The following is a 27,196-nucleotide window of genomic DNA, read 5'->3' on the forward strand; positions in this document are numbered from 1 at the left end:
GTTTGCAGGCAACAAAAGCAGAGTATCGATGATGTCCCTAGTGGGCCACCAAATATGGCTGAGCATCTCAGTGGACATCAAGTAGCACATTTACCAGTGGCTCAAGAAGTCAGAGCAGAATTTTGGTGGCTTCCTGTCCCTTCCTCCTGGCATGCACTTCCAGACTCCCCATCTGCTCCACTAGCATGCTTTGCAATACACTCAGGGTCCACTGCAGCCCTGACCGTTGTGTCAATCAGCAGTGCTGTCTCCGCTGACTTTCAGTCCACAGATTGACAGAGGAAGTTGCTGCTGATCCTTTTGAAGCAAAAAGGCAGCAGCTGCTGGCAACAGGGTGGCCTGTCATAAAGGTGCCCTCTGCAGCAAGGTACAGTTGTTGGTGGTGCTCAGGCGATGCAGCAGCAGATTCAATTAACGCACAATTAAATAAGGAGGCGGTGCCACATCAACATACCTCCAAGGCTACTGTCTTGCAAATCCAAGCAGTTGCAAAATAGCAGCAGACCAGCTAGCAGACTGGACATGCAAAAGGGGATGGAGGCCATTCTAAACCCTGGCTAAGAAGGTGAGTTCAAGCTTTAAACCTGGTAGCTCTCAAACCCAAAGAAGTGACAAAATGGTAGGCAGAGAATGACAACTTCCCACCATATTCTCTCTCAAGATCTAGAGCAGGTAACTAAATACCCACCATAATCCATTGAGATTATCTTGTTCAATAAAGATGAAGGCGACTCACAAAGGAGAAACCAAACATTCCACAACTGTAGAATCGAATCCATCAAAAGTTTTAACATTTGTAACCTGGCAAGTCATTGTACTTTTTCTCAAATCTCACTGAGCAGCCTTAGGACAAACCTCTGTGCTGGCAACAATATGGGACTGGGGAAAAAACTTACTGACCTAACTGTTGTAAGGTTATGATTTTCAAACTGAGTTTTGCAGAGCCTTGGACTTCCCAGAAAGCTCACCTGGGGCTTCTCAAAGCAAAGACTGGTAATGGTGGACTGCCTCGGAAAAAGAAAGCTCACTCACCATGACTGAGCATCACCCAAAATGCACAGCTGCAGTGAAGCATGAGGGGCAACTTTAGGGGAGAGTCACATGGAATGGTAACGTGGCTTGATAGGCCAGGACGTTTTGTGAACGGAGAGTGTGCCTGACAACTCTTCTTCCCATCCTGCAACAACACACTGTGCTTCCACAGTAGACACTCAGTTCTTACTACCCCCCCCCCCACCATGTTGTGTTTACATGTTCTTACTGAATTATACAAATATTCTAAAAGCTTTTAATGTTGGATGTTTACTACCCTGGGGACCCTGGGTGGAAAAGTGGCATAGAAATGTTTTAAATAAATAATAAAAATGCAGGGCTTTCTCAGCAGCTAAGTCAAAGTGGGATGTGTGTGTGTGTATGTGTGGTCCCCTGAAGCTAATAAATAAATGAGATCAGATGATTGCGATGATGAGCATCAAAGCACTGTGAATGCCCAAAAGTAACTCTGATAAATCCAAATATTATTATTTCCCATTTCTTTTCAGTCTTTTGTTATCTACAAGCCATTGGCATCAGACAGTCTATCAAAGGGAGAAAATGGGTTGGTTTCCAAGCTTAAAACTCAGTTTACGGCCAAAGCACCCACCTACAGCAGCTCCAGCTCTTTTCCTAAGACAACAGCACTGGAGAAGACAGTGCAGAAGACAACAGCACTGGAGGGGAAAGCTGGCCTGTTCTGCAAAGCAAAAGCGACTGGGCAGGGCAGGGCAGGGCAGGGGATGTTCCTTCAGGTCAAGGGGGGAGGATGCTGAAGCTATAAGCAGGGCAAAGGAGCTCACACTGCAGTGATCTGGACCACACCCAGTCTGCAGTTTAAATATAGATTCTGACTTGCAAGAGCTGCTGCTGCTTCTCTTTAACCTTCAGATCGTAAATATTCCAAAGCAAATTTTAAGACGGGGAGGAGGCACAGGAGAGGAGAGCTTCTGAAGCTATTATCCAAAACCAAAAACCTTCCTGACTGACAAAGTGTACTGGGAAAAATTCCAAAAAAAAAAAAAAAAAGGCAGCGGAGGAAGGAGGATTGAATTACAAGTGGCTACAGATTCTTAAACCTACAACACTCACCAAGCGAGATGAATAGATGAGTCCCAGGAGTGACCCAATATAGTAGATGAAGTTATAAGACTGCTATTGGGTTGGATGCTGCAGATCTGTTCTGCTAACTGGGGTGCTTTCTCCCAGGCCAAAGAGCCTTACCCTTGACACAAGGGCTCCTAGCATCAAGCAGAGGGAGTGTCACCATTAGCAGAATGGCATTCGGACTGTGATTGCTGCTTACGATCCCCATCTAACCCTTCTCTCCAATGGCCCCTTAAGGGCCCCCTCACCACCAACAGAGAGCTCCTAAACCTGAACTCAGGTGCTGAAACAAACCCAGTTCAGCTCTGCCTCCATATCTGCCCAGACAACTTAATACAGGACAGAAGAATGCTATTGAGGGCTCATTCCAAGGCGCTGCATTCCAGTTTGATTGATGCTGTCACTTTCCCACAATGTACTCACCAGGGACAGAGAATCACTGCTTTGAACAATATTGAGAACAAGGGAGAACATCCCTCTTTACAGACTAGAAGACAGTCAGACTTAGAGCTACTCACAGACTTAATTCATCAACCCCTTGGCAGCCCCATACCTTTCCATGACAGCCAAGCACTCTTTCCGCCAGGTGAACCGACTGCCCCGCCGTAGCCGGAAGGTCCCAGAGGTAGCTGTGACTGGAGGAGGCGTCTGCCTCCATTCTGGTTCTTCTACTGGGATGGGGGCTGGTCTCATGCTTAACGTGGCCCCTGGAAAAGCAAAAAACCAGAAGACAAAGCAATTCTTAATGAATTGAGCCCTCCGCTCTTCTTAGCCTTGCTGACAACACAGAAACAATCCCCAGTAGGGAAGGAATTCATCTCTGCTGTAATTAAGATTGAGATAATTTGTGGTAGACAAAAGTTCCCAAACAGCAGAGGAGAGGAGCTGCTGTTCCTGTCATTGAGACAGCTACATTGCTGAAAAAAAGCTACCTCTCTGAGAGTCTTCAGCTACCATCAGGCTTAACAATACCTACCCCCCCCCCCAAAAAAAAAATCTAATGTCAAACCAGGAACCCTACAGACATCACAAAATTCTGAAATGGAAGGCATTTCCTCAGAATTCAAAGAAGACCATGTTTAGGCATTGTGCTCACACAAATACTAGGGACCAGCTAATTGCCCATTCATATGACAGACATCACGAGACAGGGCAGGCAAAACTCTCCAGGGCACCCAAAAGGCATCATCCTTGGCTCAGCATGGCGCTGTTAGTCTTCTCTGCAAGTTGTGTATTACCAGGCGGGCACATTAGGCGCGAAAGGGATCTGAGGCTGGGATTTTTGATAGCACCAATAGTCCTCTGGGTGTGTCTCCCTCGTTCTTGTTTACACAATTATTCTGATATATAATGACAGCCCAAAGTACAGGAGGATGTACAACAATCAAAGGTCAGACAGAGCAAGGAGATCCTAAGTAACTGACTCATACTTTATACACACAGACAAATTTCTAATTTGACAAACTGAGATCTGTGAACATTTAAAGATGATTTTAGTTCCCTCTTGCATTCCTAATCCAGCCATTCATTTCCACACATGCATTCATATTATGCCCGTACTCCATTCACATGTCTCTCATATATCCACACAACCCATTTGCAAAAACAGTCCCTCATTTTAACCCAGAGCTAACAATACAACAGACTCTCATTTACTGCACTTCACACCCAGGATAGTTAATGACATAGACATCAATCTGCTATTCTGACTTATATTACCCTTCATTGCTGTTTCAGCCCAGTCAACACAAACTAACAAACCCCAGACCCCAACATGATTCTTTTAATCTGCTGAAAAAAAAATCTCCATGGCTTTGCATACTAACTCACTGTTCACTTTCTCTATATTTAGGACTGCTTGCCATTCCAAACTATTGTCTGATGAAGTGTGCTTCTAGAACATGAAAGGTTACATTCTGAATAAAATGTGGTTGGTCTTAAAGGTGCAACTTGACTCCTTCTTTATTCTACTGCTTCAGACCAACACGGCTGCCCATCTGGATCTAGTCCCGAGAAAGCTGCCTTTTCCCTTTCTCCATTCCCTTCCTACTTCTAGCCCTTCATGATCCTTACAGCCAGCATGCAGGCCTTTTATGTACGTTTTGTTTTCCGAGCAGTTGGAATGTTCTTAAACACTCCGCAATATCTGGGCTGCTGAGCCAATGGCTAGGAAGATTTCATTTCAGCATCATTAAACTGGAGCTGTTACAACCAATAGCTAAAAAAGTTTCAAAGGTCAATGACTTGCAATCTGCATTAAATTGAACAACAAGGGGGGCGGGACCCTTAGGTAATCCGATTTGAGGGGCATATTTTGCAAAAACGCTATTTTTGCAAATAATGTGTTCTGAGCTATAATTTGATACTTGCAGAGCACATGCTTTTCATGTACAAATTCCCATCGGGCAGAAGGGTTAATGATCTGAGTCAGGGTAAGGCAGCTTTATACCTCCTAATTGGACTTGGGGGTGTTACAGAAATGAAGCAGTTAATTTGGAAGGTTCCTCTTAAATAGACTCAGGGTTTCCTTCAAGGCAAGATTTAGGGAGAACATGCCCAAATAACAGGAACACTGTCCCAGAATCACACCATGCAGTCCCCCAAGATAGGGAGGGGGAGGCCAGGAGCAGGCCCAAGACAGTGGGTGAACTGCAATTCTGCAATTCTGGTCACTGCACCTCAAAAAGGATATTATAGCATTTGAGAAAGTCCAGAAAAGGGCAACTAGAATGATTAAAGGGTTGGAACACTTTCCCTATGAAGAAAGGTTAAAACGCTTGGGGCTCTTTAGCTTGGAGAAACGTCGACTGCGGGGTGACATGATAGAGGTTTACAAGATAATGCATGGGATGGAGAAAGTAGAGAAAGAAGTCCTTTTCTCCCCTTCTCACAATACAGGAACTCATAAGCATTCGACGAAATTGCTGAGCAGTCAGGTTAAAACGGATAAAAGGAAGTATTTCTTCACCCAAAGGGTGATTAACATGTGGAATTCACTGCCACAGGAGGTGGTGGCGGCTACAAGCATAGCCAGCTTCAAGAGGGGGTTAGATAAAAATATGGAGCAGAGGTCCATCAGTGGCTATTAGCCACAGTGTGTGTGTGTATTGGCCACTGTGTGACACAGAGTGTTGGACTGGATGGGCCATTGGCCTGATCCAACATGGCTTCTCTTATGTTCTTAACTGCAGGCAGAAGGGCAAGGCAAAGCAAGCCCACAGGAACATGAAGGAAAAATGGCAGGCCTTTCTCCACCTTCCCATGGTAGGGCACATAGGGCAAAGGGCGGCTTCTCACCACTCTAAGGCATGTGGTGTGAGGAGAGTGGTTGGTGGCTTTGGTCCCTAGGTGACAAAAATCCTTCTGTGAACCTCAAAACTTCACCAGTTGGCAAGGGTACAGCAGCAGCATGCAGCTGCTGAAGGACTTTGGCCAGGGACCCTGGGTTTGTGGACCTGGTGCCTAAACCTGAGGCAAAGACCCAAGGAGATGGGGTAGTGAAAGGGACTATTAAGCTCACAGTAATTAACAGAGCGGCTCAGCTGGTGTCCTGGTTATCACTGGTGAGGCTGGAGGAAGAAGGTATGGAAGCTACCAATCAATGCCCAGGCAAGAGAACAATTCTTGGGAGACCTCTCCAAACTCAACTTCAAAGGAGCCTGCAAAGAGAATGAATTTCTGCATTGCTTAGCATCTAGGTAGCAGATGCAAAGCAATTCTGTAATAGATGCTTTTTTAGTTAAAAGGAAGGGTGGGGAAAATCTATACATTTTTTTTCTATCAAGAGTCTGCTTTCATGTAAATCACTTATTGACAGGAATGTTTTCAGAATATAAAAGACTCTTCCCCACCCCAGCCTCCACTCAGTGTCAGCAGTGTCCTTGCAAACGGCAGCATGGCTGAGAAGTCAGGCTGTGTGGCTGCCTCACCCAAAGGCTTGGGTCCAATGCTTGATGACTATCTTATGGCAAAGTTACCTTTAAGTGACGACAGGCATGCCCAGTTTATGTCACCATCCATGTTTTACATGTGCAAGCAGAGCAGAGCTCTCAGTGGCTACCCCATTACCATGAAACTCCTTTCTCCTGGAAATTTGCCAGAGCATTTCCCAGGGGCTAGGGTAATCAATTCTCTTTGGAGTGGCACTTGATACCCACTATATTACCCACATGTTATGCTCCTGAACCTTCAAGACAGAGGTGCAAACATAAATTGTTGTGATGTGTGACCGCCCCGTGGTAATTACCCTGAGGCAGGACTGTCTGCCCAAGAAAGACTCAGAGCTTTTGATTCTAACAGGACTCATGATAATGGGTTTAAATTAAGGGGCTGAATATTAGGGGAAAATTGTTTACAGTAAGAGTTGTTCAACAGTGGGATCAGCTGCCTAGGGAAGTGGCGAGCTCCCCCTTACTGGCAGTCTTTAAGCAGCAGCTGGACAAACACTTGTCAGGGATGCTCTAGGCCAGGGATGGCCAAACTTGCTTACATAAGAGCCACAGAATAAATATTAGATATTTGAGAGCTGTATGACAAGAACAAATATTGCACACACATCTTTATTAAAACTCTTCATACCTTCTCTGCACAGAAAGATAAAGCACATATGCATGTACTTTACAACATGACCATGTAAGCATTCTAGCATGGTTGTGTTATAAACTGGGAATAAAAGTCCCCATAAAACCAGCTGGGAGTAACAGTTCCTATAAAACTAGCATAGGGAAAGGTTAGGGGATTATTTTTTGGCACCAGCACGAGAAGGAAACACACATGTACCATAAGAATCACTAATCACTGTTTGCATCTTTATTCATCTCTCTTTGCCTTGGCACCAAGGTTAGTAAATACAGCTCCAATACAGCTCCTACAGAGCTATGAACCTAAGGGGAAACTCTGTGCCGCTTTATTTCTGTCTTTCCTTCCATTCTTGTACTCTCTTTCTATGCTCTAGGTCTCTGGAAGACCTCTGCGCTGGAGAAGAGCTTGCAAGCCTGTTTCCCCCTCCTTCCCTGTTTCACACACAATGGAAATAGTCGGCACACAGTGGAAATAGTGCTCAGAGGCTGATGGAGGTCCTGATGCTAAGCATGCTTACTTGACATTAAGTCATTAACAGTACAATCCTAAAGAGACTTACTCCAGCCTAAGCCCATTAAAATGAAAAGGCTTAGACTGGCATAATTCTCTTTAGGATTGCACTGTAAGTATCTCCTTGACCTCCAGGAACTGCACAGTATGTGTGAAAGAGCTGCATGTGGCTCCCAAGCCCCAGTTTGGCACCTGTGCTCTAGGCTGATCCTGCACTGAGTAGGGGGTTGGACTAGATGGCCTGTATGGCTCCTTCCAACTCTGTGATTCTATTATTCTACCGCTGAGGAAGAATTTCTCATTGATTTCTTGGAGTGGAGTAAGGGGGGGCGGGGTTACACACTTTTCATCTTGTCCTGGAAGCTGCAGACTTTTGAGATGAGTGACCTAGACCATTGAAGATTGAGATGCTCCAGCACATCTCAACCTCCCAATGACTACTGGGAAGTGAAAGACCCTGAAGGTCCACTGCATTTAATTAAAGAGATGTATATCCCATGCTAATCTAAATGCTTTTTTGCTTTCAAGGAAGTTTCTAACCCATCTAGTTGCAACAGCAAAACAATAATCAGTGGAAAAGATAATCAGAAAACAAAACAAACAAAAATCCAACCAACAGTAAAATCAATTACAAAGACATTGACCGTTTTCGCACACAGCTCACCTCGCAGTCACAATCCTGTTCCCTCCGCAGCGTCTGGTCGGATTTCCCACCATCTGTGCCGAAGTTACAGGAAGTACCGCAGCTTTTCTATAGCAAACGTAAACCGCTAAAACCCAGTTTACGTTTGCTACGCAAAAGCCGCAGCACTTCCTGTAACTCCGGCGCAGATGGTGGGAAATCCGAACAGACGCTGCATAGGGAACACGATTGTGACTGCAAGGTAAGTTGCGTGCGAAAACGGTCATCAACACAACAAATGGAATTCACTCTCCCATCAGAATAAGAGCAGCAGTAAAAAAAAGAAAAATGTAGCGCTGAAGGTATCTGAGACTGGGGCATAAAATTCAACATCCCGAATGTCTGAGCTTCCTTTTTAAAAAGGTATGTTTCTAGTCCTTATGGATGAAGGGGAATGGACAATGCATGATAGATTCTCCAGAGCTTGGACCTGAACCCTCTTGAATTCAAAGAGGGTTTAGTTGGGATTATGATGTATGATAAATAAAATAACAATCACACATACATAATGTATGCAGGTTGATTAGTTCAGCTCTTTGGGACAAGAATTTGAGATAGCAATTTGTTTCCTTCCAGCCCTGAAAAGAACTGTTTGTAGCGGGGCAGACTAAGGACATATTTACACCTGGAGGAGAATGAGGTGGTAAAATGCTGAAAGGCCAGAATGGACAGCACCACTTTGGATTGGCAGTGGCAGATTCCAGTTCTGCTTTTTCATTTTCTTTTTTTAAAATTCCATGCAATTAGAAAACCAGCACCACCCTCCACTCTTGGCTTGCTGTGCTGGCTTTCTATCTGCATGGAACTTAAAACATTCAAGAGCATTTCCAAGCTGTAATCACAAATCAGAGGAATGTGTGAATTAGAACCTTGGTCCCTCAAGGTCAGTATTATCTATTCAGACTGGAGGTGGCTCTCCATGTCCCCAGGTGGAGATCTTTCACATTATTTATCATTATTTATCACCTGAGCCTTTTAAACTGGAGATGCCAGGGATTGAACTTGGGATCTTCTGCATGCCAAGCAGATACACTGCCACTGAGCCACAGCCCTTCCACCTACTGTCTGATGTGGCTCGGCCCTTTCCATCAACTCAGCATTTTACCTCCTCATTCCCTAGCAATTGCCAATCAGCTGGGACTGTGGCTTTTCTTGCCGCTGCTGGATCTCGGAGGGAACCTGACTTGAGGATCCCAACAAAGGAGGACATGGGGGCAAAAAAGGGCACTTCCCCATTTCTGTTAACCCACACCCCCACAAAAAAACCCAGACTGTCAGTGCCCCACATGAAAAACAAAAGGCCTATCCTAGCCTACTTGAATCTGCGACAGCTCCAACAAAGAGATGGAGAGAGCACTGCCAAGGTTACTTACTCACTCATCCTTTCTGATGTCACAGCGTGGGCAGGCTGAGAATTCTCAGGGTGACCCTCATGTCTTCCAATGCACCAGTGCTCAGGTCTGCGCCCAAAGCTTACACTACTCAGAAGGGCTGCTGGGTGCTTTACAGACACCCCAGGATTAGGCAGCTTCCTGAATGATAAGTGTCTTCTCCCCACCCTCATGGCGACTGGAGGAAGAGGCCAGGAGCTGCACAGGGCCTGCCACTGCTAGGCCCACCGAGCCTCTCTGAACCCCCAACAGCAAAAACAATGCCACTGAGTCCCACACGGCTCCCAGTCTTCACTACCAGCCCACCAAGCCTTCCTGCCCACCCTGTTCTTGGTCTTCATTGCCACCACGGACAGCAGAGGAGCAGGAGGCAGGTACTTTTATTTGCATGTTTTTTAAGTGTTAAGATTTTCCTGCCAACTAGAGGGAGGGCTGGTTCCCCAATTTTGCAGAAAAATCTGCTTTATGTCAGTGTGGCCCTGAGCCACATATTTAGATCTGTCCATAGTTGACTATTAGACTATAAAATAAAGGATGAAGGTAGGGATTCGCAAAGATCTACAAAAACGTTCGTGTTCAAGTTTAAAGCAGAGGATGCAGAGAGGTCTATTTTTTCCTGCTAAACATGGAGCTTGGATATGAGCGGAGCTAAATGCTGCCTTCTTGCCTCTCCCCATCTTTCTGTACTCCAGTTCTTGCAGTGCTTGTCTTCTGTCCTGGCTCTCTTCTGGCATAGGTGCCAAGTCAGGGGTAAAATGCAACAACCAGCCGTGACAGAAGAAGGGAGAGGTTTAGTTCTCCTTACCCACATGCTCTGTTTTTGTTTAAAAACAGCTTTCCCCTATCACACACAACCCTCCCCGATTAGATGTTAAACACGTGGATGTCTATTTTTTTTAAAAAATGAAATCCATCATGTTTTTGTCCATCCGTGGCTATCAGTTATGAAAGCTAAATGGAGCCTCTGTGTACAGAGACATGATATCACTGAACACCAGACACAGCGGACCCTTGACAATCATAGGGGATCCATTCTGGGGATCATCACCATCGTTAAAATCCGCAAATACTGGGGATGGATAGTTTGGAGATTCTAGCAGCTATCGTATATCCTTGACCGAAGAACAGTACACTCCTTCTACCTGGGATGGTCGTCCTCTTCCACTGAGCGTGCAGCTTTGGGAGGGACACACATGGAGCAGTGAGGGAGGTAGGGGACACCTGCCTAGCCAGCCAGATCAGCTGAATCAACCCTGGCGATCAATGGGGTGACAGATGCCGCAGCCAGATCGCCCTCACATCCGGGATGGATAGTTACTGCCACCCAGTAGCAAAACAACCAGACCTTCATGAAAAAATGTAATGGTGGGAATAAAAAAGCTGGTTCTCCCATAAACAGAGTTTAAGGGTCATAAATATTTTGAGAAGAAAGTTATCTTGCAAAACCCACATTAAAATACAATGCCAGGCATGTACTTCAGGATTATTCAAAGTCTCCCAACAAGAAATAATCCCGTATGCAATTTTCCTTCCTCATCAGTGATTTTGGCAACACCTAAGTTAACCCCATAATGAGAAAACACACATGTACCCTTCAGCTGTATCCCACCCAACAGGTCAGCTCCCTTCCAGCTCCATCCTCAACATCCAGAACTGGGCCAAGTGTAAATGCAGGTTATATACCTATCAATTGCATTACTTGAATTTTTCCTTCTTCATTTTTATGGGAAAACATAAAGCACCTTACCTTTTCAGCCATAAGTTTGCTGGTGACAAAGAGAAAAACTACATTCCACCAACAAAATATAAGGATGAAGCTTTTGAACAAACATACCAATGATGACATTAATTAAAATTGTGGTTTTTTGCCTTGTTAAGGGGGAGTACAAACTGAAGGGCAACAAAGGGGGAGAAAAGATCTTGCTTAGACTTATGGGCAGGCCTGACTCCAAATCCTCACCTAACGCACCAGGCTTGTAGACACCCAAAGCACAAGCTCCACGGCATCCACTTCCATTTAAAACTCCTTTAGGGTCAACAGAATTTAGAATTTTGCATTTCATTTCTCCAAGAGAAACTGGTAAGTTCACAAAAGAAGCTTACCCAAGAATAACCTCAAGCCTTTCTATCATGTCACAGCAACAAAATTCCACCTCATTCTAAAGCCATCATCCTTAAGAGTCATCCTTTAAAAAAAAATGCTATGAAAAGGTCATGGTTGGCCAGTACTCTAAACAGAACCATATTATCCAGAGAAAATACTGTATCCCCTTTCCCTTTCTCCAGCTAGGGGCACCATTCTTTAAACCACACCATTCAGGACAGTATGAAATAAAGGAATAGCGCCATCTGCTGACTATTACAGAAGTTACCTCAGAATGCCATTCAGCCCACTCGATGCTGTTCAGTTAAACCTGCTTCTTTTGATCAGACTCAAGTACACAGAAAGTGCGTTGCTTAACTTGAACAACCATTCAGGCCCCCCAAGCAACCGGTGACACCTCCACTGTTTCAAAACAACTTAGCCCCTTTTGTAGGGTGGCCTCAGTCCTTCCACTGCCTGCTGGAATCTCTCTGCATTCCCCCAACCATCCCTTCCCAAGGACAACAAACATCAAGCAAAGCACGATCCTACGCCAACCAAAGCACGATGAAGCGAGCCGACAAGACTCACAGCTGCCAGGCAAAAGGTTTGGTTCAGTGGGAACGGCAGGAGTGTCTTGACTTTGGTTTGTTTACCGGGGTTTGTCTTCTCAAGCTGGTACCATCGGTAAAAGGCCCTTTTCTTTTGCTCGCTCAGGTCTGATCCCTGCTGCAACAGCCAATGGGAGATCCGGCTCTGACTGATACCTGTGGGAGAGACAGAGAGTGAGATGCAAGAGCATGAACAGAGGGGCTGGGCTGAGGTGCCGAAATTGCTGGTGAGGAGCCTTTTTGTCAGGGCTGGGTGAATCACGTGCCTCAGCCCGACAGCTGGTGCTGAATAGGGCAGCCTGAAAATATCCATTTTTATTTAAAACAAACAAACAATCTGGTTTCTAGTTTAAAAACTTAGAAGAAAAAAGCCCAGCTCAGCCTCTGCATGCCTCACTATGGACATGAAGTTAAAAGAGACCCAAAAGTCAGCCCTAGAGGAAGACCTACCTGGAGACCACCCCAGAGAACAAATTTTGCCACTCAACAACCTATACGGCTCCTTCTCCCTGCAGTCCACAGTCACGGCCAATCCAACACTCTCTTTCCCTTTTCCCACTTGCTCTAAGGCTGTGGCTCGGTAGTAGAACATTTGCTCTACATGCAGAAGGCCCCCAAGTTCAATCCCTGGCACCTCCACTGAAGAATCAGTTAGCAGACAATGAAAGAGCTCAGCCTGAAACCCTGGAGAGCTGCTGCCAATCAGGGAAGACAATATTGACCTAAGACAGATGAAGGACTTGCTGCAGCATAAGACACCTTCATGAATTCCCCTCACATCCACCACCACCAATTCTTTCAAATCAAACTGCCAAAAAGTTCACAATCTCACATTAACTACAAGCATTAATATCGACCAACACTACTATATTGACAAATCTGATCAGAACAGATGCAAACCTGGTTCAGTTGAGCGCTATCTACTTTCCTCCTCTCACCCTCCCCCCCTTTGGTGTGCCAAGACTGCACGCCTAAGTTCAAGAATTCTGGTGTGATAGAAAGCAAGCTTGGCTCAGTGGAGGTAGCTGTGTTCAGACATCACAACAAACTGGAGTTAAGATTGAAGACCTCCATCTTCAGGGTGCTGTGCAGCAGTACAGAACGCATATGCAAGCATGACAGCTAGCCAGGTTTGTACCAATCACAGAAAAAAATTGCCTGTGATGTCTCAATGGGGCCAGAGCTGCCTTCTTGCAGGCTACTGTCTCAGTCTGTGGAACCCCCTGCCACTGGAGGAACATGAATGCAAAAAAGGCCTTCTTTTGGGGGCCAGTTTTACACAAAAATGGTATTTTATCAACCTCAGAGGGATGGAAGGCTGAGTCAACCATGAGCCGGCTACCTGAACCCAGCTTCCACCAGGATTGAACTCAAGTCATGAGCAGAGTTTGGACTGCAATACTGCGCCATGGGGCTCTTTTACACAAAGAGGAGTACAATTTCCATTCACAAGCAAGTTTAATGCTTTAATGGGATTTTTTTTAAGAATTGTTCTGCTGTTTTTCTTTGCCCCAGTTCTGCAGGATGGGGCAGGGGGAAAAGTTATGTTAGCAGAAGGCCTACCAGTAAGCTATTGAGCCTCCCCCTTTCAACCAACCTGAACTTCTCTTCGCATATTTGCTTTCTCCTCCTCTGCTTACCTCTCTCTCATTACCATTGGCTGCCATGCTCTGATGTCACAGTGAGTAATCCCACTAGTTCTGGCTGGCCATGTTCTGCCTGCTCTGATGTCATAGAAATGCTGGACTGCCTTGTCTTGAAAACCTCTGAACTTTGGGAATTAGTAAGAATTCTGAGATCTATTAACATCCTGCATGGAATTAAAATCCTTCGCCTATGGCAGCATACTATGGGTGACAACCTGAAGATGCAGATCAATTGATGACACTTGCTAATTATAATATATTTTATCCTGATTGCTTTTTTTTTGCACAGAATGCCCATGACCATATTACAAAAAATGCCAGCATCTTTAATATGCAGTTTATCTTACCCCCAACATTTTCAAAAAAGGCTTTGAGTTCTTGAGTTGAAGAGACCTAATTTTCAGATGGCAGTATTGTGATTAATTGCTCCGACTGCCTGCAAAGACAGACAACGATGGTGCTGTGGCGGGGGTGGGTGGTGGTGGTGGTGTAGAGCAGAATAACGGCTTATAAGACATTATAAACACGTCCACCAGGAAATGGGATGACTCACTCGGCCATTCATTTTGCACTGGTCAAAATGAGCTGGGAACACATGCGTACTGCCTGAGAGTAAACAGTCACTATTCAAGTCTGGATAGATCAGAAATCAGGAGTGGAGGGAGAAACGGTCATATCTTTAACAGGATCTTAAGTCTCTCTCACATAAAAAAGAAATAGGAAATCATTTCCCTAGACACCAGTAGTCTTTTTGAGGTGAGGGAGAAAGAGGATTTAAGCAATGGCATATCTATCAGAGGGATTCAGCTCTATTTTCAAAAGGGGAGACAGTTACAATCACTTTAAAACATGCCCATTTTAAAGATCCAGATTCAAGCATGTGGACTACTATGAGTGAGAACTTTTGATTATTATAAAGGGCTAGATTCTACAGATTTGTTTTGCTAATGGCGGTGTTTTCCCCTGGTGTAAGGACCCTCCCTCTTGCATCAGGCAAAGGCTCTGTGAACAAAGAGAAAACCCTGGTGTTAGCAGAAAAGATCTGGTGGTCCTTTAAAATACTCTTTTCTGCCTCCAGACCACTTTCGGGATCAGTCACAGAGATTCTGCACGCACACACACACACACCCGGCAACATTCCTTCTGTCCTCCTGTTTTTCTCCAATCTCACCTCTAGAGGGAATGAGCATTTAAAAGGAAGAGTCAAATTAAGGCAGGATGCTCAGCACAAACTATTCTTAGCTCTGGTTAGTCTCCTTATCTCTATATTATTTATACCACGCCCAGCCCATCAGCATCTTATTTATCTTACTGCAGAAACCTTCAGTTTCTATAAAAAGCAGCTTCCATATTTTGGGCTAATGCTTATCAGCAGCTGCTTTTTCCAGAATCACATAGGATATATACAATACAACAGATTTAGAAGATTATATATAATTAACAGCAGCATCTCCGGACTTTAAAGTCATATTTTACTGCACTGCGTTCTTTTAGGGGAAAACATACATTTCCGTATCAGTTACATTGTTTCAGACCTATTTAAAAGAAAGCTAATATGATAGAGGGTCAGAGTTGAACAGGGGAGATATGAATTCATGTCTCCACTTAGCACTAAAGCTCATTTTGAGACCCTGAACCAGTCACTCTTCTCTCCAGCCTAGCCTACCTCACAGGGTTGTTAGGAAGATCAAATAGAGGAAGGAAAGGAAGAACATGTAGGTTGCCTTGAAGCACTTGGAAGAAATGAACGAATAACATGCTGTCAAGTTGCAAGGACCTCAGGGCAACTCCTGCCACAGGGTGTTCAAGGCAAGGGATGAGCAGAGGTAGTTTACCATTGCTTTCCTCTGTGTAGCAACCTCACATTCAACTGCTAACTGTGGCCGAGCAAGTTCTGACAAGCTCAAGCTAAGCTAGCCTATTTGGATTGCTCTTGGAAGGGAAGAATAAAAATGTTTTAGGCCATAGACAGCCATGTCTAGAAGCAGAGTTATCTTCTTGCTGCCATTCTATAGTAGTGTTCCATGAGTCATAGGAGTATAAACATCTAGAACAGCAGAGACCACTGTTGCTGAGGCAAGAGAGGTATGTTATTCCCTCCAAAGAGACATGATGGTTTCCTCACACAAAGGTGCTTAAGAAACTATAAAAATTCAAGCCATTATTAAATAGTCATCAAGAGCAAGCATAGTGCAGTGGCTGGGCTAGGATTTGGGAGACCCAGGTTCAAATCCCGCCCTCTGCCATGGAAGTTTGCTAGGTGACCTTGGGCCAGTCACACACACTGAGTTTAACCTAGGTGGATTATCATTATGAGAGAGAAATGGAGGCGGGAAGGATGACGTTGAAGACTTTGGGTCCCATTATGAAAGAAAGGAGGGTATAAATATCCAAACAAATCTCTCCACCATCCTCACTGTTCACCCCCCCCCCCTTCTTCCAGGAGCTTAGGGTGCCATGCAGAATTTCCACACCCTCCATTTTATCCTTAAATAACAACCTTATGAAGTAAGTGAGATTGAGAAAGATGGGTCCAAGAACACCCAAAGAATTTCATGCCTGAACACAGTCCAGCACTCTATCGATTTGGCCACACTGGCTCTACAAAGGATATCCTTATCCTTCACTTCCTCAGTGGTATCACCCTAGCCTCCTTTGTAAGAAGGGAACCAAGACATGGTGAGAATTCCCTTATAACTTAGGTCACAAACATCCAGAATTTAAGAATGACTAGGGCTTTTTTTTGTAGCAGGAACTCCTTTGCATATTAGGCCACAGACCCCTGATGTAGCCAATCCTCCTGGAGCTTATAGTAGGCCCTGTAAGCTCTTGGAAGATTGGCTACTAGGATTTGGAACGTCAAGGTTTGGGAAGGGAATAACGCAGCACAAAAGTGACGTTTCACTGGCAACCCTGTGTCTTTCACAGCATTTTCTTCTTGGATTGTGGGTAACTAGAGTTATCAGGCTTAAGAGCCCCGTGGCACAGAGTGGTAAAGCTGCAGTATTGCAGTCCGAAACTCTGCTCACAACCTGAGTTCGATCCCGGCAGAAGTTGGGTTCAGGTAGCTGGCTCAAGGTTAACTCAGCCTTCCATCCTTCTGAGGTCGGTAAAATGAGTACCCAGCTTGCTGGGGGGGGGAGTGTAAAAGACTGGGGAAGGCAATGGCAAACCACCCTGTAAAAAGTCTGCCGTGAAAACGTTGTGAAACCAACGTCACCCCAGAGTCGAAAATGACTGGTGCTTCCACAGGGGACTACCTTTACCTTTTTAGTGTTATCAGGTGAGTTATGAACCAATCCTGAAACCAGAAACCCAGGGCCCAGAGACATAACTTCTACCTATCATAGTGTATGTAGCTTTGGGGCACTACATCTTGCCCTCATGGCCTTCATCAGTTTAGATAAACTGGCCCTTATTTAAGAATGCCACAATTCCCTTTGGCAGGGAGAAGACTTTGTTGGTCTTAAAGGTACTACTTGACTCCTACTTTGTTCTCCTGCTTCAGACCAACATGGCTGCCTACCTGGATCTATCAACAGACTTCTCTCCCTGTCCACATGACTTCTTGCTCAACCCCAAACCAAAGGGAGAAAGCTAATATTTCCCACCAGGTTCTATGCCGTAGTACGTGTGTGTGCATGAGCATGTTAATTCTGAATACACCAATTACAGCTTGACTTTTTCAAGTAAGCTGCCTGCAACTTAGTTAAATGTTTGTATGGGGCTGGAGGTGAAGAGAATGCCCATGATCTGCCTTGAAACAATCCTACCTCTACTTACACAAAGGGAAAAGAGGTTATGCTCAGAATTAATCAGCTAATGCTGAAATTATAAATTAAAGAGAGTAGCACACAAAGCTGTTTATTCAAGCTGGAAGAGTTCAGTCATAAAGGTTTCAGGGAAAGGCACTGCACTTATGTGAGGATCACTCCTAAGCACTTCAGTTCACAATATATTTTTTCACTCATCGTGCTAGTGTCTGGCATCACATAAGATATGGGAAGTTGCTGGGTTTCAGGGAATACCCACTTGGGTTAGCCCATTTTCTCAAGGCTTCAACACAACAAAACCATCATGCTGGATCAGATGAAAGTACTATGAAACTAGCATTCCACATCCAACAATGGCCAGCCAGGCACCATGCTGATGGCTAGTGGAGCTGCTGCTAATGCCCATGACAGGTGGAGCTGCCTTCTTCTACTGTGTCAACTGCTTTTCCCTGTGGAGATCAACAACATTCTACTGGGCGGAAACAGACCCTATAAAGCACCAACCACAGAAACAAACTTCATAACAGAGCACCTCAGTTTTGTGCTAGAAGTGCCCCATGCTTGAACTCAGAGCACAGACTGGATTAATTCTTCATGGTTCTTCCATTCTTGTAGAACTTCATCCTTTAGGAAGGTCCATAAGTGTTAAGAAAAGGCTGTGGGGCTGACATTCAGCAGGCAAATGTCAGCAGGTATGGGCAACATAATTTCTTTACTAACAAGATCTTCCCCCCTCCCCTCACACACACACCCCTTAAACCAGGGGTGTTGGACTCATTTGTTATGAGGACCAGATCTGACATAAATGAGACCTGGTTGGCCCAGGCCTTGTATGTCATAAAATGTAATGCCAGGTAGCAGAGATACAGATTTTAAAAAGGACACAAACAGAATTAGAATTTTTAAAACTTGAAATAAAACATGCTTGAAACATTAACACTCTTGCAATATTTTGTTTAACAGTCTCTGATAAATGACGCCTCTTGCTCTTGAATTATTGCATTTAAAATGTCTGTGCTGTAGTGATCTTGAGTATGCTGTTCAGGTGTGTATCTGTAAGCTGCAAAGCTACTTTTGATTTACTGACATTCATTACAGAAATCTCATGGTCAGTGTTCTGAGCCTAGGACCCAACGTAAAACAAGAAATGGTTGGGCATTGTGAACTTTTGTACATAAGTTTTTTATTTGCTGGTCAAGAATGTGAGAAGGCATCCTGACACAGACTGAGGGCTATGTGTTTGTCTACAAAAGTATGGTCTTCCCCAATTGAGAAGCATATAGTCAATAGCTGGTGACACATCAAAGAGAAGAGACTGGAAAGGAGGGAAGAGAATTGTGTTAATTTTATACATATACAAGTGGGAGAACTACAGTGACTGAGGGGGTATTGTTTTCCCCTGTACCCCAGACTCCCCACACTATTTTCTCTTTCTCTGCCCCTGGCAGCTCCCATATCTTCCCATCTTTTCCCTCTCCTAAACCACCAACCAACCTACCTTTAAGCTGCCCCCCCTCCCAATCTTCAGTTTCCCTCCTCTTGGCAGCCTTTCCCTGGGCAACTCTGGCCAAGTAGTAAAGTCATGAAGTGGCTAAGTCATACAAGTTGTGCGGCAGCAAGTTGTCCAGTGGCCACTGCCAGGCCTAGTGCCAGAAATTCTTCCCTCGACTGGAGGCAGAGAGCCCTTTCCAGTGCTATTTTGGCCTGCCACTGGCACCATCACCTTTGACTTACTGAAACCAAAGTTTTGAAGGCTTACCAGTGTTGTGTTTGTGTCATGGGTGATGATGACCAGGCAGTCATGGGTGTCATGGATGACGATGACCCCGCCTGAATTGTAGCTGGCCCCTCTAGCACTCTGGAGGTTGACAGCTTGCCACCTGAGCCATCATCCCCCGCACCTGACCTGGCAACAGGAGGAGGGACAGTTGCAAGCAGGGAGCCCCCACCTGACTCACCCTCACAGATAACACAACTGAGGGAGCGACTCTGCTGAGACTTAGCAGCCCATCGGAGGGCACACACCTATGAGGAAGGCAGTCACTGAGTCCTGAGTCTTAGCAGAAGCTTCTCCACCTGCTCATTGGAGCATAACCAGAGGCCCATTTAGCCACTTGCTCAGGGCTGGGCTCTCTGTGGAAGCAACAAGTCACTTTGTGATGACCCGCATCCACCCCGGCTCTAGCACTCTTGCTTTCTCTCTTTGGCTTTCTGACTCCCTGCTCCAGACGATCTTGCTCTCCGCCCCCTGACTCAGCTACCTGGCCTGGCTTCAGTTAGAATGCTTTGGCTTGTCCCCGGACTGGACTTGGCCTTTGCTCTCTTGCTTGCACTCAGCTCGTGGCTACCAAAATCTCAGACTGTAGTCTCATGACAGGACAACAGAGATGTGTTTCCTAAAGTATGGGTACTGTTTCTATTACTGTGGGGAGTAATTTTTGTTTTGTTTCATTTTAGATTTTAAATTTTTCTGCAAACTTGCACCTGCCTTCTGATTGGTATGGAAATTCCCCATCTGTTCCAGTGTGTGGATTTTTTTTATCCACATTCTATGATCAGGTTCAGAATGAGATATAGGATAGGTGTCTCTCTCTCACATATACAAATACAGTTTAAGTAGGAACCATAGGCTATTATTCCTAAGCATAAAAACAGCAAAAGGGGCCCACTTGCTGACATGGTTGGGAGTTTATTTATTTTGCAGAAAAACCATAATTTGCAGATTGAGATAGATGACACTCTTTTCTCACCCACAAAAACAACCTAAGGAGTGAGCATGCTCATTTCCCTCTATGTCAAGAGTTATCTGAAGGAACAGCAGAAAACAAAGAGAGGGAAATTGGGTTGCACAAGCCCCTTAGAACTTACAGTATCCCACATGAGGGAGATTTAAGTGTGTGTGTATGATTTGCTATCCTCTCCACCCTAAATCCCCCCCAGGGTACTTACAGTCTTGAGCAAACCTATTTACCCCCTACACCCCTGGAACTCCTCATGCCTCTCAACTTCTCCTCTCTAATGGCAAACTTGATGGCAACTGGCTCTTATGAGGGGCTACCCATGGTCAAAACAGGAGTTTCTGCATATGGGTGTCAGGAGAGAGGGTTCTCTGACCATGTTCGCTAGCAGGCATGAGATGCTGAGGGCAACCAAGTGTCAGTTCCAGAACAAAAGGCCCCACAATACACAAAAGGAGAGAGATTAGCCTGTGTATGAACTTCAGAGTATCCCGAAGGGGGGGAAATTGGGTCAGAAGGAAATTTCCAGTCATTTAACTGAGATTCCTTGTAAGCCGTGTTGGGACTTGTAGAGTTAATAAAGCACAACAAAAACACTTAAAGACACAGTATAATTAAAAATCCTTTCCCACTAAGTTCCCTGAGGACTGAATGTCTTCCTGAAAAAGGTACCTAATCTAAGGGATGAGCCTCAACCTCCTTCACTCAAAGGAAGGCCTCTGGACGATGTTCACAGTGTCATGATTTTAGAATTAAAAATAAAAAAGCATTTTGGCTCTAAGGGAAGCACTTGATGCTAGTTGCGATGTAATGATAATAATAAAAAAAACTCTGCTAGCATGAGCCAGGCAGAAAAAGGAGATTGAGGTGGGGGGGGAAGAAGAGACACTGATTCGCTGGGGAAGTTTTCATGACGTACAGGACAATGGGTCTTAAATCAAAGGCATACATTATCATGACTAAGCTGACAGATCTGCACTGCAATGCAGAAAGCCAAGAAATATCCTCAACATCTGCGCCAGGAGGCAAAGCATCGTGGCTGCACCTAAGAAGGGAAAAGGGATGCTAGAGTGCTTACCTGTTACCTGTGCAACGACTGCTTGAGAGATCCTTCGGTTGGCCAGGAAGGCTTTGATTTCCTCTTTTATCACACTGCTATCCCTCCTGTCAAAATTGGGGTCACGGGGAGGGAGGGGAAGAGAAGAGAAGAGAGAAAAAATAAAGAGAGAAAACTAGACCCAAGGAGAAGACTTGTTTATTGGGGGGGACATGGGTAAGGAGACTGGGCTATGATCCCTGCCTTGCCAGCAGACATTTCTTTTAATCAGTGCCCTCAGTTGATCAAAGCATCCAAGAAGGAGAATGGATGACTCATGGCCTATATAAATTCATGTAAGCCATATGGAATGCACAAACTTTCATTACAGGGGAATGAATAAATCTCTCCGCTAGCACTTAAAAAAGAAAAAGGAGGAAGTGGCAGTAGCAGTAGCAGCCACCACCTCAATCATAAAGTGAGGCTCTTGCATGCGGGAAAAACAGTGCAAATGATCATAAGTGCTAGCCACAGGTCAAAATTAAGGATAAAACATCCTCTTCCCACTGCCGGGCAAGGCAGGACAGAAGACCAGAGGTGACTCATTAGCTGTGCGCTTTGCCCAGGCAGTCCCGAAAGGAACTCTTCTGGCTCTGCTTCTGCACCCATATCCCATGCCATCCTCCAATCTCTGGCCTTTTGGGGAGTCATAATGGGGGGGGGGGCGTGTTACAGGGGGCAAATCAAGGCAAGGTAGAAGAAGGGCTCATGCCATTGTGTCTGCCAGGCCAGGCAGGGAAACAGAAAGTGGCACAGCTTGTGATAAGCCATTTGTGGCTGTATGGAATAGGGAGAGTAAGACTCAGTTGGAAGAATGCCCTGACCTGGATGGGCCCAGGCAAGCCCAATCTTGTCAGATCTTGGCTGCATGGCCCGGGTTAGTACTTGGATGGGAGGCAACCAAGAAAGTCCAGGGTTGCAATGCAGAGACAAGCAATGGCAAACCATTTCTGAACATCTCTTGCCCTGAAAACCCTACAGGGTCACTCGAAATTGCCTGTGACTTAATGAACTTTATGCACACATGGACACATATACACACACAGCTAGGCAGGGGAAAATGGGTTTTGTAACAGGACTTCCACTTCTACTCTGCTCACTGCTATAGCTTCACATCTTTCATCTGGAAGAGAAGCTACTCGAGTGGAGGATGGAAGGGACAGAACCACAGAAGAGAATACTCAGTGGCCAATGGTGGCAGCATGGTTCTTACGTGGAAAGGTTATCATAGTGTGGCGTATTTTTAGGGCTGTTTGCTTTCTGCTGTCTTGAATGTTCTGCTGCACATCTGTGTAGCATTCAGGCCCTGATCCTTAAAAGTCATGGTCAACACTGATGCTGGCTGAAATCTCAGAACAATTCTAGAGGCTGGATTTCAGTGCCTTCCCATAACTTCCAACTCCTCCCAAAGATGGGCAAAACCAAAATCAAGTATGCAAAACAATAACATTTTCAGAATTAGGCAATACAAAAGAAATAACACCAGGGCTTTTGGGTAGCAGGAACTCCTTTGCATATTAGGCTGCACCCCTTATGTAGCCAATCCTCCAAGAGCTTACAGGGCTCTTAGTACAGAACCTTCTGTAAGCTCCAGGAGGACTGGCTATATCAGGGGTGTGTGGCCTAATAGCCTAAGGAGTTCCTGCTACAAAAAAAAAAGTCCTGAATAACACACACATGCTCAATTGTTTATACAGGCTGTCACATTCAGATTTTCTGGGGATAGAATGTTAATTTTCCAGACCACAAACGTTCTCCATCCAAACCATGCAAGTTCTCTTACTCACTGCCTTGTTCTTGGCTCTGGCTACCAAAGCTCATAACTGTTTGATATATGACAGTGAAATGCTATTTTTTTTGTGTCTGCCAGGCCAGGCAGGGAAACAGAAAGTGGCCCAGTGTGCGATAAGCCATTTGTGGCTATATGGAATAGGGAGAGGCACTGGCAGCGATAAGATGTAAGTGTATTTCTGTGGTGTTATCATTCCTGTCCTGTTTTACAACTGGACCATGCGGTAAGTGACCAATCTCCAATCTCACATAAAAGGAAACAAACCTTTTCTTTCAAAATCATAAAAGTGCCCTAATAGCTGGTAACATTTAATCACCACACATGAGTATTGCACAATAACATTTAAACTGGCAATTTATCACAGTGGATGCACCACTCCTCGGTGGCATCATCACACCAGTCATCAAACCAGTGTGGTTTAGTGGTTAGAGTGTCGAACTAGGCTCTAGAAGACTCAGGTCTGAATCCCCGCTCTGCCATGGAAAATCACTGGGTGACCGTGGGCCAGTCACTCTCTCTCCGTCTAACCTACCTTAAAAGGTTGTCATGAGGATAAAAAGGATGAGAGGAGACTATGTGGAGAAAGGAAGGGTATAAATGAAGCAAACAAAAGAGAGAGGGGTGGTGGTGGTCATTTAACCTTAGACAATGGATTGTGCTCCACAGGGAACTGCAAACTGATTAATCTTACCCTTGAAACTGTGGTGTTTCAACAAGGGTTACAGAGGTAGAATTCTGTGATTTAGGAATAAGGGCATGGAGGCGCCCTTGGACAGCTCCAAGCGATCCTTAAAGGGGACAAATAGATTGCTTTGGGAACTTCTAAGTCTACACAAAACAGCTTTGCTCACCTCATCAGCTCCTCCACTTTGTCATCTACATCCAAGTCCTCCTCAGAGGCTTCAAAGCTGTACGATCTCTGAGCCATGCTGTTGGCCAGCGGGTAGCGGGTGGGTGACATCTTTCCGTTGAAGGCGGACAACCTCTCGTTACTCTCCCTCCCATTCTGATTGGTAGTGCAAGGCTGTGGGGAAGTGTCGTAACTGTTGCTAGGCGACGGGGACATCCCAGAGTGCTGGGTCTGCGTGGAAGCTGTGGCTGTGGAGGAAGACGCTGGGACGTTGTTGGTGCTGTTGCTACAGGATCCACCACTGGCCCCGTAAGTGGACCGCCTACCAAACTTGTCACTATGCTCCTGATCAAGGCGGTCAAAGGTTTCCAGGGCATGGAGGATTTCGTGCCGTGTCATCCCTGTACGCCTCAGGCGCTGAAGCAGGTCTATCTGCTCTATGGTGAACCTGGGTTCATCTGTGTAGTGAAACATGGTTTCCAGCAGGCTAGGGAAAAGAGCAGGAGAAAAGATGAGGAGAATAGCACAATTCATTTCCTTTCACAGCTGCCTCCAGTACACATACAGTCCCTATTCCTAATCTAGTCCCGCTTTAGCCATTGCACTACTATGGGCAGGAGAGATAGGCTGTGATTCAAATGGCCCCATACGTAAGTAGAAGACATTTGGAAGTTACTCAGATATTCAGAAACAGAGGAGGCATGGCTCAATAGTACGGTATCTTCTTGGAATGTAGAAGATCCCAAGTTTGACCCAAAGAATCTCCGATTAAAAGGATCAGACAGTAGGTGAAGTAAAACACTTCTTAGAAACCACTGGAGAGCCTCAGGCAGTCAAAGTAGACAATATGGATCTCAATAGAACAATGGCCTGATTCAGTATTAGGAAACTTCAGGTGTATCCAAACAGCTGTTTAAAAATTACAAACACAAAAGCTAAGCAAAACAGAAGTAAAGATAAATAAAAATTAGTAATGCTACAGCCTATACAAAAATTCTTATAGCCTTTGCTATTAAAGCGTTCCCCCATTACAATATATGATTCTTTATACTAGTTTTTAAAACATTATTGAACATTGTCCTGAAATCTCATATTAATAATAATAATAATAAGTTTATTTTTATATTCCGCCCTCCCCCGCCACAGGCAGGCTCAGAGCGGCTCACAGAGTATGGTGAATACCATGTTTACAGAAAAATACAATCATATAAAACAGTTGAAATATAATTAACATATAAATTAAGTTAAAAGTTAAATAAACAATTGTTAACAATTAAGGTGCTACCGTTCAGAATACATACAAGATGGCTAGATGTCATTTTAGCTGGGTTCCGTCTCAAAAGCGAGCTGAAAGAGGGCAGTTTTACAGGCCCTGCGAAACTGATTCAAGTCTCGCAGGGCTCGCACCATATTCCAATGGTTCTTAAAGGAAATTAATTTTTCTATGGATATGTCAGCAAATTTATTCCCCCTCCCCCAAATGTTTAAGAGTACATCAGCGCAGACTTTTATAAAAGCACTTAACCAAATTCTATCAAAGAACGAGAATCTGACCTCCAAGAGAATGCAGTACATATTTGACCAGTGGATAAAATTTGCTACTAGTTCCCTGTCTGAGATTTTCACTTTATTGTTCAAATAACCAAGCATCATCATTTTAGGGTTAAGAAGTAGAAGACATGGTGTTATTTTTCTAATTTCTTGCCAGAAGTGTCTTGGAACATACTCAAAATAAATGAAACAGGTCAGAACAGCTTTGGGAGGGCTCATAAGGGCATAAAAGGACTTGAAGTGTGGCTGAACCCTGGCTGGAGGATGAGACAGAAAGAAAAGCTGAGGAGGTAGAGAAGAGGAAATGGAACGTGGTGCCGGAACAGAATCAGCTTTACATTGCAAGCCCCGTATCCTGCATCGCAGTTGCAAGGGAAGCAGGCCTGCTTTCCCACTTAGGCATTCAAACTTCCGAATGCAAAAGGGGAAAAAACCATTTCAAAACCCTGCACTAGTGGCTCACTATCTACACAGATGCGTCTCTGATGTTCAGATGAATGCTAAAACATAACAAGGATAGCACAAATTATATCCACAGGTGGAGGCCAGTTAAGTTTTCCCCCCCTCGACCAACATGCTTCCAGTGAAAGAAGAAAGTAAAGGTTAATCATCAGGGGTGGAATTCTAGCAGGAGCTCCTTTGCATATTAGGCCACACCACCTGATGTAGCCAATCCTCCAAGAGCTGATAAGCTCTTTTTTAATAAGCTCTTGGAGGATTGGCTACATCAGGGGGTGTGGTCTAATATGCAAAGGAGCTCCTGCTAGAATTCCACATCTGTTAATCATTATCATTGAATGAAATGATTATGTTATTAGGGTATGTGAAAAGGAACATTCCAGCTAAAGCCATTTCCATCAGGGGAAGGAGTTTTTTTTGCTAGTTCTCCTACTTTGCTTTCTGAAAGGTTGTTCCTGGGGGCAAGGGTGCCTCAGGAACAGAAGGGTGGAGGAATGGAAGGGGGAATGGGTAAAAATGGAGCCCTCCTTCAGCTGCTCTTTGGATCCTGGCTCTTGAAATTTATTGCTGCTTTGTTTACAACTGTCAAAACTGGAGAACACCAGTAATTAGAAAATGGAAAAAAAAACCCTTCCAGGAGTAAAGAGAAATGTCTAGAAGGGAGTTTTAAATCAAGCACTCTATGAAGAGCAGAAGGAATACGGAAGTATAAATCATTTGCAGGAAAAATGATCACCCTTCAGTTACCTATTGGAATAAGATATACTCATTTGTGTGGAGATGTTTGAATGTACCAGTCAGTAGATTTTTTAAAAGAGATTTATGTTTTTTGCCTTAAAAATGTACCACTTTTTTAAAAGTAGAATTTGTACATCAGAAATTTGGTGAATATTTCCTATTGATGGATTGTTTTTGGTATTCTTATGTGTATGTGCGTGTGTGTGCACGCATGTGCATGCACACCTGGAAGTCATGGTGACCTCTGGTCCCTGACCCTACTGGGGGCCTGGAGGACATTCAGAGACATGGCTGAATAAAGCCTTCCCCTGCTCCCCTGGCTCTGGTATTCCTTGGAGGTCTCCCATCCAAGTACTTGCCAGAGTCAACCCTGCTTAGCTTCTGAGATCTGATGAGATCAGGCTTGTCTGGGATATCCAGCTCAGGGTTATTACTCAGAATTCTTAAGATTTTAAGAGATGCATTGGAAAAGGTTGAATATTTAGGATATGAGGTTTGTATTGTCCAAGCATCTTTCCACCAGGAATCGATGCCATCAGAATGGCTTTTAGGAAGC

General features: G+C 44.7%; 1 protein-coding gene across 10 annotated transcripts in view; it reads right to left on the bottom strand.

Moving 5' to 3' along the window:
* HMBOX1 (homeobox containing 1) overlaps positions 1–27,196 on the bottom strand; it is a 125,314-nt gene that overhangs the window by 19,451 nt on the left and 78,667 nt on the right. For all 10 annotated transcript variants that reach the window (XM_060250240.1, XM_060250204.1, XM_060250197.1 and 7 more), the window contains 4 exons: positions 23,894–24,379; positions 21,233–21,318; positions 12,043–12,153; positions 2,693–2,846 (listed from right to left, as the gene is read on the bottom strand). In XM_060250240.1, the coding sequence (XP_060106223.1) occupies positions 2,693–2,846; positions 12,043–12,153; positions 21,233–21,318; positions 23,894–24,366 (824 nt within the window). In that variant the 5' untranslated portion in view covers positions 24,367–24,379. The remainder of the gene's footprint in view (positions 1–2,692; positions 2,847–12,042; positions 12,154–21,232; positions 21,319–23,893; positions 24,380–27,196) is intronic.

This window comes from Heteronotia binoei, chromosome 1 (assembly GCF_032191835.1).
Source record: "Heteronotia binoei isolate CCM8104 ecotype False Entrance Well chromosome 1, APGP_CSIRO_Hbin_v1, whole genome shotgun sequence".
Lineage (NCBI taxonomy): Eukaryota > Metazoa > Chordata > Lepidosauria > Squamata > Gekkonidae > Heteronotia > Heteronotia binoei.